This window comes from Rhinoderma darwinii, chromosome 10, assembly GCF_050947455.1.
Source record: "Rhinoderma darwinii isolate aRhiDar2 chromosome 10, aRhiDar2.hap1, whole genome shotgun sequence".
NCBI lineage: Eukaryota > Metazoa > Chordata > Amphibia > Anura > Rhinodermatidae > Rhinoderma > Rhinoderma darwinii.
Window position 1 is genome coordinate 3640533 of NC_134696.1, and position 12795 is coordinate 3653327.

The following is a 12795-nucleotide window of genomic DNA, read 5'->3' on the forward strand; positions in this document are numbered from 1 at the left end:
CAGGGTCTGTGGGGGGTAGAGATGCAGCTTTTTTTCTCATTTGCAACTTTTTAGCGACTTTCATAAATGTGTGTAAATCTTGACCAAGCAGAAAACCACGCACAGTCGTCTTTCCACTTTTACAAACTGACGTGCGTGGCTCTAAATTCTGGCACAAATGTTAAAAAAATATTTCGCACAGCAGATTGGACACTATTTTGAAGTCAAATGCACCAAAACACAGGAACTAATACAATAATAGAGGTGGGCCGTTGTATTTTTCCGCTTCAGATTTTGTCGCAAACATGGAAAATCCACCGCTTCTCCTCAACGGAATGGAAATTCTGCACCACAAACCAGTTTCCCCACAGTTGTTTTCCGCAAAATCTGCATCAACTGAACTAAAAAGCTAGAGAAGCAAAATTTAAAAAAATGTCTGCCGCAAATCCGCCACGACTGAACGCGCCCTAAAAGTGTAAAGTCACAAGTTTTATCACAAATTTACAACTTTTTTACACCACAAAAGCCCCCCCCCCCCCCCCCATTGTTTACATCCAGGGACTGAAAACCCTTCTTGACAAAAAAATACTTCTGGCGGCTTTGAATTTGCAACAATTATATCCAGTCTAGACAATTCTCTGTGAACTAAAGACCCTGGACTGAAGACTGATACATTTTAGCTGCACTGATACAATGTAACAAACTATCAGGGCAGGAGAGAGATGTGTGCAGCTGAGTATAGATCTAATTATCTAGACTTGGTACAATTGTAACAAGTTTGCAGCTGTGAAAAGTATTAGCTCAGGTTTGGTTTTCAGATTCTGGATGTAAATAGAAGTTTCCATTTACTGACAGCAAGCAGGCATTATGAAAATGTAAGTCTCCCAGAGTCAGAATGATCTTATCTTTGGATAGAAATAGAAAGGTCTTTGCGCGAGGTCACATATTATGGAGGAGTTGTATATAGAGTTATAAAACGGCTACAGTCGGAGGCGAGTTATAATTTGCGTGCTTTGAGCGCTCGCCCGGGGCCCGGGCCTATATTATGATCAGTCGCTGCCTTCCCGTTTTTGTTTTGTTTCCTCAGCCTTTATCTATTGGATTAATCCAGATCATCCCACCAATCACACATTTGTGATCAGATCATGATGATTGTTCCCTACACACAAGAGTCACATTCTCCACTATAGGTAGAAAAGGGGAACCTTTATTTAAGGTGGAACTACCGCCCCCCCCCCCCCCGCAGGGCTCCGGTGACTTTCAGTAGAGGATTCGGTGCGCTGCCTCATTGATAGGATATTTCACACCGTTTGTAACAAAAATAATCAACAAGGTTACCGCAGATTTACCGAAAAAGTTCAGATCTGTCCCGGCCCCCAAAACCTCTGGTATAAAAACAGCATTATAAGCCCAGGAATCAGACATGGAGCCTCCTGTGAGTATTTTTATATCATTTTATATTATGTTATACGAGGGTCGTAGCTTAAGGCTCATGGGCCCTGGTGCAAGAATTCAGCTTGGGCCCCCTACCCCTTCCTAACAGCACCAGCGCCCTGCGCACGACTATGCCCAGCCACCTTGCCCGACAGACCCCATGAATACCTCCGAAGTATAATGCTCCCCATAGCTGCCCCCACATTATATTGCCACCCATAGCTGCCCCATACAGTATAACGCACTCCATACAATATAATGCCCCCCCATAGCTGCCATGTACAGTATAATGCCCCCATACAGTATAAAGTCCCCAATAGCTGTCCCATACTGTATAATGCCCCCCATACAGTATAATGCCCCCATACAGTATAATGTCCCCTATAGCTGTCCCATGCAGTATAATACCACCATACAGTATAATGCCCCCATATAGTATAATGCCCTCCATAGCTGCCACATACAGTATAATGCCCCCATATAGTATAATGCCCTCCATAGCTGCCACATACAGTATAATGCCCCCTACAGCTGCCCCCATACCGTATAATGCCCCCATACCGTATAATGCCCCCATACAGTATAATGCCCCCATAGCTGTCCCATACCGTATAATGCCCCCATACCGTATAATGCCCCCATAGCTGTCCCATACCGTATAATGCCCCCATACCGTATAATGCCCTCCATAGCTGTCCCATACAGTATAATGCCCCATACGTACGTACCTAATCGAAAAATAATAACATAATTACTTCCCTATCCCCATTCCCTTCTCCTCTGGTCTGTGCTGTGATTGACTCGGTGCAGACATCACTACATCCCGCCTGCCTGCGCAGAGTCGCTCGCGGCACAGTGAATTCTACACTGAACTGTATTTGCATCCTGAGGATGCAAATACAGTTGGAAGCGCGGTCAGCGCTGTGTGGCAACGGGAGCCCTGCGGGCCCCGTCACAACTGCGACCGTTGCGACCCCTATAGCTACGCCACTGTATTATACCACGAGTCATGACATGACATGCAGACGCCCCTGCCACCGCAGATAGGCCACGGATGCCACGGACACTGATCACCCACAGACAGGGTGATGGGTATTCAGTACAATGTTGGGTGCTGTATAGGCAGAATTTCCAGATCATTGGGTGCCAGACTAATGGACTTTTATTGCATATTGTTTTATATTATGTGATATTACGTTACACCTCGGTATATTTTATTTATTTTATAAGAAGAATAAAACATCCAGAATATTGAACAGATTGTGCAGGATCAGTAAAGCATGGATACTTCCTCCCAAAAACAGCGCCACACCTGTCCATGGGTTGTGTCTGGAATTGCAGCTCACCTCCATTGTAGTGAATAGGTCTGAGCTGCAATACCACAGACAACCCATGGACAGGTGTGGCGCTGTTTTGGGAGTGATTTTCCAATCCTGCACAACCCCATTAATACTTTATACACTTTTCTAGCCATTGTTATATATTTTTCAATTTAATTGAACTTATAGACACAAAGTATCAAAATACAGATTCAATATTTATAATAATTTCTGACTCCCGTTGTAACTTTCTCATGTCACAGATGTATAAGAGTCCGGAGTCATTGTCCAGGAAGAGATGGATTGTGGGTATTGGACTTGGAGCGCTGCTTATCGGGATAATTGTGGGTGCAACTTTAATTGGCGTTTACATGACGCAGAAACACACGGAGAAGGTGAGCGGCACGAACGTCACGGCAGGAAGTCCCGGCACAGTCAGATGCTTTTTACTTCTTCACCGGACTTTTGACGCTCTTTTCTCTTGCAGATGGTGACGCTGGTCTATAATGCCGGAAACGGGGAGAGGGTTCAACAGACCATTACTGTCAATGAGCAGGAAAACATGGCCGCCATTTTCGTGACCCGCGGGAATTATTCCGCCACCGTATTGTATGATTACAGGAGGGTGAGGAGGAGACGTCAATTTATAGAAAATAATTAAAGGCCTTGTCCAGTCCTATGTAAATGAGGCTTAAGGGCCTGTTCACATCAGCGTCAGGGGAACCCATGAACGGAAAACAAACGGAAACCATAGCTTTCCGTTTGCATTACCATTAGTTTCAATGGTAACGCTTCCGTTGCAAATGGTTTTCGTTTGTCTCCGTACCATAAGGTTTCCATTTTTTAGCGGAATCAATAGCGTAGTAGACTGCGCTATTGATTCCGCCCCAAAAAAACGGAAGCCTTACGGAACGGAGACAAACGGAAACCATTTGCAACGGAAGCGTTACCATTGAAACTAATGGTAATGCAAACGGAAAGCTATGGTTTCCGTTTGTTTTCCGTTCATGGGTTCCCCTGACGCTGATGTGAACAGGTGTCCAAGGGGTACTCCAGGAAAGAAGGAGAATCCACTGGATAGGGGATAAATGTTAGATTGGTGGAGCTCCAACTGCTGGGACCCCTACTGTCAGCCAGAACGGGGACCGTGCTCCCCTGTATCCCCAGCCACAAGACCAAAGACACAATTCCTTACCATTTTCAAGATCTCTGCTTTCTGTCAGTAAATAGGAGTATTCATTACCCCAATAGTCACTGTGCAATGAAAACTTCTACAACTTTCTAATATACTTTGTCTCAATTCTGCACTATTTTTAAGATCTCTACTTGCTGTTATTGAATGGGAACATTCCTGTTCACTGCCAATGGTTGAAAACCAATAAAAACCTAATATATCTCGCAGCTGAGGGTTTGCTCTAATTGTGTCCAGTCTAAGGCCGAACTCAGACGAATGCAGAGTATGTCCGCGTGGCGGCCGTTAAAACAACAGCCATCACACGGACGCATGTATGTATTTCAATGGGGCCGTTCACACGGACGTTGTGAAGGGTCCGTTGAAAAATAGAACATGTCCTATCTTCCTCCTTTTTCACCGGATCCCTCCATAGACTCAAGTCTATGGGGATCTGTGAAAACAGGACCCGCACGGGGGGCACCTCGGACGTGAAAAACGTCACGTTTTTCACATCTGAGTTTCCCCACGTTCGCGTGAATCTGCCCTAATCCTAAACTAAACAGCCTGTACTCCAGACTGATACATTGATTGGACCTGCACTGATACATTGTAACAAACTAAAGTGATGCAACATTTAATTCCCCTATAATGAATAATACTACACAGCATAATATGGGAGCTTTGTGGCTTGTGTTACATTGTAATCATTGCACTACATAGATATGTATATATACTCTACTCGCACTAATATCTTTTTCCCGCATAGAACATCATTGGGATCCGGAAGACGGACGGCGGCGCGTGTTATGTGCTCAGGATGGACAGATCCAGGACTCCGTCTATACGTGATATACTCAGCCATATGGATTATGCCAAGACCCATGTAAGTCAGCAGTGCTGTGATATAGGGGGTGCACAGGGCGCAGCCTCACCTGAGCCCAGGTACCTCATACCCTCACAGGAGAACAACAGGATAAAGGGACAGCGCTGCCTTTTTATTTATACAGCACAATTCCTTTAATCCGGCATCACTGGGACCTATAGAGGACAATAGATTTCTCTTTAAATTTACTAGATAAGTGACGACACCATAAAATATGATCTCCTGCCCGATGCTGATGCAGGGACGGCCATGAAGTGGATTTGTATTTCTAGCCCAGTCCATGTATAATATATCTCCATTATTTCTTTAGAACGCATCCGGTGACGCCCAAATCTCCTACAACATTATCCCGGAGCGGGCAGCGAACCCTATAGATGTGGGGATGGGTGTGAACATTCTATGCAGTGATGTCGCCATCTACTGGGCAAATTCGGTAAGGCACCCAGATCATCGATCATCCTTTATAACCTCCAGTTTATGTCGCAACAAAATAATTGGTGCAAAGCGTTTAAACAGGTTTTCCACTACCGGAGACTGATGACCTATCCACCATATATAGGTCATCAGTATATCATCGGTGCCGCTATTACGTGACCTGAGCCATCTGCTTCCGGCATGGACGTCCGGTGCCCGGAGGTAGCCGAAGCAGCTGATTGGTGTGGGGTCCGGGTGTTGGACCCACATCGATCATACACTGATGACCTATCCAGTGAATAGGTCATCAGTTGGTCGGTAGTGGACAACCCCTTTAAATCCTGCTTTGTGTCCTAAGAATGCCGGTTCTCCTGTGCGGGATTATTAGAAATTCCTGATTAAAGGGCTTAACGTTGTATAATGAAAGGTTCTGCAAGAGACTTTGCCAACATTTCTGAAAAGTGGCATCATTTCAGCCAATGGGAGGAATTTATCAACTTTTTCACGCCAGTTTTCTGCCGTAACAAAGTTGCAAATGCATCAAAACTGGCAATTTGTGCAAAAAATGTTATTTTTGATGCATTTACAAAAAAAAACTGAGCGGAGCTTTGCATTAGGCCTCATTCCCACGACAGGGTTTCCCGGCCGGGTGCCGGCCGGTCATAAATCGGCCGGCACCCGGCTGCATTAGGAATAATAGACCCCTAATTCACACGGCCGTCAAAAAATAGGACATGCTCTATCTTCGGCCGGGTACTCGGCCGCCCGGCTCCCATAGAAGTCTATGGGGCCGGGTATTACACGGCCATCACCGGAATGTGTTCCGAGTGATGGCCGGGTTTCCCGGCGCTTGCGCTCTATCTCCTCCTCCTCACAGCGCAGAGTGCATGTGAGGAGGAGGAGTTGATGCCATTCTGACGAATGGCATCGCTGTACACTGTGTGGCAGGGCCGGGGTGTACAGCAGGTGGAGGGAGCGCTGCGCTGGCTCCCTTCCCCTGCTTGTTTTAAAAGCGCCCTGGCCCGGCGACACCTTCCATGGCGCCGCTAGCAGCTGCTGCTGCTACGGCTGCTACTACTGCAGCGACGCCACTATAGCAGAGCAGGGAGGGGGGGGGGGGGTATCTCCCCGCTCTGCTATGTGCTAGCCGCACTTTAGCTTCTTGAAGGAGCGGAATCCCCGTGTTTTCGGGGATTCCGCTCCTGGACAGAGCGCTTGATGTCTCTGTCCATATATGGGCAGTGACATCAGGGGAAACTCCTGAAGCGGAATCCCCGAACACATGAGGATTCCCCTTCAGGAGTTGCCGCTGATGTCACTGTCCGGATCTGCCCGGCCCGGCACGGATGCAAAACTTTATGCAAACCGGCCGGGCAGAATGGCTCGGGCGCGACCCGGTCGTGTGAATCCCGCGAATTTACTACAATTTACGTCAGAAACCATCATAAATTATAGCGAAATCTCATAGCTGCCGTAGATGTTTCTGACGCACTTTCTGGTTAAAAATATATATTGCACAGCAAATGAAGCAGATTAGCAGGAAAAGAGGTGCAGATACCTTTATAAACATGGACCTTTGTGTTTTCATTTTTAATAATTTCAAATCTCTGCTTTCTGTCATTGAATGGAATTCATTGTTAAATCCAGTCTAGACAATGCTCTGTGCGCAAATCTCTCCCCTGGACTGCAGGATGATGGTTACAATGTACCAGTATAAATGAGAGCTCTCTACCAGGAGGGCAGGGGAGGAGAAATATACGTTTACCGTTACCCTCCAACTTTCCACAGGTGATGCCATTCAGGATTTGTGGAAAGCTGAGTGACAATCCCTATGGGGACTGTCATGGCAGCCATTAATGGTTGTCACCCAGCATCTGTTACCTGTGCAAGAGACCGTTTAGAGGATGAGTCAGGGGCTGAGATTTTGTCATATTCGGGGGAACGCTCACTGATATTATTACTGGGGATTAGGAGATTATGTTTTTCTTTTCAGGTGAGTCCTGAATATGTGAGACGATTGAAATGGCCAAAGATAGAAATTAAAATCACCATAAAGTTTTGAAGAAAGTGAAGAAACCAATGAAAGTCTACCTGCCGCTTCTATCTATGGGGGAGGGGCATTGCATTTATAATCGTCATAGAAACCAGATTACCAACAAAACTGATTGAAAGGGCGTGAAATCTTATCATCAATAAAGCTGCTTTGTCTCTGCGGAACATAAAGTTTGTTTTATTTCACTTTTCTCTTTCTACATTTGGATGTAGTCCTAGAAACCAGAATGAAAACCCCCATACTTTACACTGCAGGCTGCATTCAGAGAACTGAAGAACTGTGCACAATAGATACAAGGTTTATACAATAAATAGATTTCATGATTGAACGTCGTTATTTATCAGATGGCTTTCACTCCATCTTGTATTGGGGCTGGTAGCGGCGCCATGTCTGCGCCATATGATCGCAGGTTGTGTGAATCCGCTAAATAATGAAGTCTCTTTATGTTATTAAAGGGTAACTAAACGTTTGACAAATAGTGACATGTCAGAAGTTTTGATTGGTGGGGATCCGAGCATTGAGACCCCCACCAATCGCTCTAACGAAGTGGCAGAAGTTCTCGTGTTAGCGCTCAGCGGCTTCGTGTCTGTTCGGCTTTTTCCGGAAATCAATGTATCGGAGGACGGACTCTATGATTTGTCAGAAGTTTGTCAAACGTTTAGTTACATTTTAACGATATAAATTCTATGGCAGTAATAAATCTGAATTGAACACGGACGTGGTGATTTGCAGGACATGCGTGATAGCAACTCTTGAAATTTGTGAATAAAATAATATTGTGACACCTCAGTACCCAATAACCCATACGGTAATCCCCCAAAACATTGAGGCCGAGTATTGTGTGTAGGGAGGTTTCTTAGTGAAGAATAACGGATACAACAACTTTTCCTGGAATACTTTACTTGGATCACAACAATGTAACACGGCTTCTTCTTTATGGGAGCAAGCGGACGCACTGAGGCTGGGGACGTCGATCCCGCTGGAGTCCCCCTGGGAGAGGTTGTGCCTGAACCCACGTTACTCAGCTCTGCCGTCTATGCGCCTCTGACAGTTACAGCGGGAGCACCCACTAGTGCCAGAATACTAGAGGTCAGGAGATACACTCCCGTCCTCCTAGCTGCGCCGTGGGTATCAAGAGAACTCTCCGAACCTTCCGGCACCACCGTGGGTCCTCGCGGCGCTAACCGCTACCTTTCCTGTATATACTCTCCCGCCGTCAGCCAGCGGCCGATAGGGATCAGACACGCCTAGGAACGCAACCAGGATTTTGGGTACAGGTGCGACAGTCTGTTATTTGACCATTAACACGTCCTGGGTTGTTCGTCACCCGGTCCCTTTTAATACTGTCGGCTCCTAATGAAGTCACTTCTCATCCACTTAAACAGCACGAATCTCTGCTCAACATTACAACATATTCAGACCTAGAAGAGGAGCAGCGGTGAGAGAACGACGCACTATTCCAGATTCATCAGATAATACCGCCCTGTGACGTCATTCTCAGCAGCATCAGATCTCAAAGACGCCATTACCAGTGCAGGCACCAAGTTACACAGGGCGGTTATCTGAGGTGCCGGCCGGCGCCAAGGCTTTCCTCTTTTCCAGTACAGCTTCTCCCCCAGCACCTCCTCTGCTGTGCTCTCATCTCTACACCTCCCAGGCTGGCTCCCTCCTCTGTCTCCTGGCACCTCTTCTGTCTCCTGGCACCCCCTCTGTCTTTTGGCTCCTCCTCTGTCTCCTGGCACCCCCTCTGTCTCCTGGCACCTCTTCTGTCTCCTGGCACCTCCTCTGTCTCCTGGCACCTCTTCTGTCTCCTGGCACCTCCTCTGTCTCCTGGCTCCCTCCTCTGTCTCCAGGCACCTCTTCCTTCTCCTGGCACCTCTTCTGTCTCCTGGCACCTCTTCTGTCTCCTGGCACCTCCTCTGTCTCCTGGCTCCCTCCTTTGTCTCCTGGCTCCCTCCTCTGTCTCCTGGCACCCCCTCTGTCTCCTGGCACCTCCTCCGTCTACTGGCTCCTCCTCTGTCTCCTGGCACCCCCTCTGTCTCCTGGCTCCTCCTCCGTCTACTGGCTCCTCCTCTGTCTCCTGGCACCCCCTCTGTCTCCTGGCTCCCTCTTCTGTCTCCTGGCACCTCTTCTGTCTCCTGGCACCTCCTCCGTCTCCTGGCTCCTCCTCCGTCTCCTGGCACCCCCCTCTGTCTCCTGGCACCCCCCTCTGTCTCCTGGCACCCCCCTCTTTCTCCTGGCACCCCCCTCTGTCTCATGGCACCCCCTCTGTCTCCTGGCACCTCTTCTGTCTCCTGGCACCCCCTCTGTCTCCTGGCTCCCCCCTCTGTCTGCTGGCACCTCTTCTGTCTCCTGGCACCTCTTCTGTCTCCTCCTCTGTCTCCTGGCACCCCCTCTGTCTCCTGGCACCCCCTCTGTCTCCTGGCACCCCCTCTGTCTCCTGGCACCCCCTCTGTCTCCTGGCACCCCCTCTGTCTCCTCCTCTGTCTCCTGGCACCCCCTCTGTCTCCTGGCACCCGCTCTGTCTCCTGGCACCCCCTCTGTCTCCTGGCACCCCCTCTGTCTCCTGGCACCCCCTCTGTCTCCTCCTCTGTCTCCTGGCACCCCTCTGTCTCCTGGCACCCGCTCTGTCTCCTGGCACCCCCTCTGTCTCCTGGCACCCCCTCTGTCTCCTGGCACCCCCTCTGTCTCCTGGCTCCTCCTCTGTCTCCTGGCACCCCCTCTGTCTCCTGGCACCCCCTCTGTCTCCTGGCTTCTCTCTGCAGCCTCCATCTCCACGTGTCACATGGCAACCACTGACTACCACTTCCTGCCAGACAGCTCTGTCTCCTCAGTCACTGGTCCTGCAGTGACACCTTGTGGCTGCTAATAACATGGCAGGCATACACCGGATAACACATATAGTGGGCACAGATTACAGTAAAACATAGTGTAGTACCGTGTTAGCCAGAAACAATATGCAATGTTAAATACTTTTAAGTCACCATCCCAGACAAGAGGGAACACAGCATGAAAGTACCGCTAACATGAAAGATGCTCAGGGAAGACAATGCAATTTAAAAGGGCAGTATCACCGCCTTACATGTGTGTATCGAGTTGTGCAATAACATCAGAATATACACAGACGAGTCCCATTATTATCAGCACCAGGTAATATCTGGAGTAACCGCCGTGTGCAGCACGGACAGCAGCTAGACGGGCGGGGAGTGATCAATAAGGTGCTGGTCGGTGGTCTCCGGTATCTGGCGCCTCGCTGACTGCAGAACATCCCACATTTGCTGGAGGGTGCGTGGGGGAGGATCCATAGAGTGAACAAGACGATCGAGGTCCCACAGATGCTCAATTGGGTTCAAGTCTGGTGAATTAGGGGGCCGGGGAAGTACTTGGAGGTCTTGGTTGTGCTCTTCCAACCACTGTCGGACATTTCTAGCCGTGTGACATGTCACATCTTCTTGTTGGAAGATTTCAGCCACCCCAGGGAAGACAATCAGCATGTAGGGAAGACAATCAGCATGTAGGGGGGACGTGATCTGCAACGATGGATTCATACCCCAATCGCTTCAGAGCCTTCCACATGGATGTGAGGCCGAGAGAATGCCAGGAAAACCTTCCTCAGACCATAACGCTGCCGCCACCGGCTCGTGTTCTTCCAGGTTGCCGGGTGTTTGTTCTCTGATGTTTCTCGCCTGACGCGCCAATTTCCATCCGTTCCATGAAGCAGAAAACGTGACTCATCGGAGAGGACGACCCTTTACCAATCACCGGTGGTCTAATTCCGATACTGCTGTGCAAATTGGAGCCTTTTATTCCGCTGCCCCTTTGTTACATAGGAGCAGTGACCCTTCGGCTGCTTCGGAGCCCCATACGCAGTCGGGTTCGCTGAGCTGTTGTATTAGTCACACGTCCGGTAGCCCCCTGGTTGATTTCACAGTGAGCTGCTCCACTGTAGCGTGTCGTTCGGCCCTCGCACACCTTAGTAGCCGACGTTCACCTCTCACATCAATGGCGCGTGGTGCTCCGCAGTTTCCAAATCAGTTATTCCCAATGGCGCCATTAGTCAAATCCCGATTCACTGTCACCACAGCAGCACGAGAACAGTTCACAAATTGTGGTGTGTGAGAAATACCGACAACCTGGGCCTGGAAGCCAATAATTATAATGATAAATCGCCCGTTACCCACGACAACAACGAGTGATATGTGATCAGACAGCCGACCGCTCCCCTTATATACCCACCAAGCCCACCGCACATCACTGCCTACATGAGCTATGCGGTACCAACGTCGAAAGTAGGAGGTGGTCATAATAATAGGACTCCACTGTGTACATCGACAATGAGGTCTGTGAGGAGGAAAGAGGAGGGGAGAAGAAGGGAGGGGAGAGGAGGGGGATAAGGGGAGAGGAGGGAGAGGGGATTAGGGAGAAGAGGGGGATAAGGGGAGAGGAGGGGGATAAGGGGATAGGAACGCGATGAGGGGAGGGGAGGGGGATTAGGGGAGAGGAGGGAGAAGGGATTAGGGGAGAGGAGGGGGATAAGGGGATAGGAACGGGATGAGGGGAGAGGAGGGGGATTAGGGGAGAGGAGGGAGAGGAGATTAGGCGAGAGGAGGGGGATAAGGGGATAGGAGGAGGATAAGGGGAGAGGGGGGGATTAGGGGAGAGGGGGGGGATTAGGGGAGAGGAGGGGGATGCAGCTGTTAATTTCAATATATCAAAGAATCAGCATGAAGGGAGGTGGGACAGCAGGATGAGACATCTGATTGGCTCTGAGCACACAGAAAAGCTCTGACATCACACCAGGAAGAATTCGATCACTCGGAACACATGGAGAGAAAAACTATTTAAAGAGATAAAAAGATAAGAACAAACCCCAAATCTGTGGACGGTTTCATGGCCTTTTTTCTGCCTTCTTGCCCCCTGCCTATAATAAGAAGTGCTGCCTGCCCCAGGACATTCTATATTCACCACAAATAATTCAGTCAAGCTAATTGATGTAATTAAATATTGACAGTGACAATGAATTCCTGAATATCCCGCCAGGGATAACACGTCCTGCGCCAAGGCTCCGCGCCAGAGACAACCGTAAACACCTGGGCGCCATAATAAAGGTAAAATCAAGAAAACAAACGTCAGATTTACCTGTAACCGTTCTGTAACGATACACGTGTCACTAGGACTGATGTAAGAGGAGAATTAGTGGGTGCTCAGTGTGTACCCCTCGACTGCTGACCAGCAGGGGGCCTCAGAGCGTGTTCCATATACTAATTAACATATGAGGAGCCTCTAATACCCCAAACCCAACTCTTGCTGCCATCTTAGCCAATAACTAAAAACAACACGGCTCATATACAGGGGGTAGAATTTATTGTGTTTAAAAAAGGGAAAAACATACAAATAAAAAAAATTATAATTTGGGCAAATACAAAATAAGCCAGTTTCACGTGTGTCGTATTATGTCGGGAAAACCCAGACCCCCTACAGAACCGAATGTAGTTCCCCGCAGGGCTGTATGGTGAAGGTTATTGGTACACGTCCTTCC

At 48.6% G+C, this 12795-nt stretch overlaps 1 protein-coding gene across 1 annotated transcript in view; it reads left to right on the forward strand.

Annotated features, from left to right (window-relative positions):
• LOC142662395 (gastrokine-2-like) overlaps nucleotides 1-7413 on the forward strand; it is a 26524-nt gene extending 19111 nt beyond the window's left edge. Inside the window, exons 3-7 of the mRNA XM_075840617.1 lie at nucleotides 2996-3127; nucleotides 3220-3357; nucleotides 4673-4789; nucleotides 5100-5222; nucleotides 7197-7413. Of these exons, the coding sequence (XP_075696732.1) occupies nucleotides 2996-3127; nucleotides 3220-3357; nucleotides 4673-4789; nucleotides 5100-5222; nucleotides 7197-7265 (579 nt within the window). The 3' untranslated portion in view covers nucleotides 7266-7413. The remainder of the gene's footprint in view (nucleotides 1-2995; nucleotides 3128-3219; nucleotides 3358-4672; nucleotides 4790-5099; nucleotides 5223-7196) is intronic.
• The last annotated feature ends 5382 nt before the right edge of the window (nucleotides 7414-12795 follow it).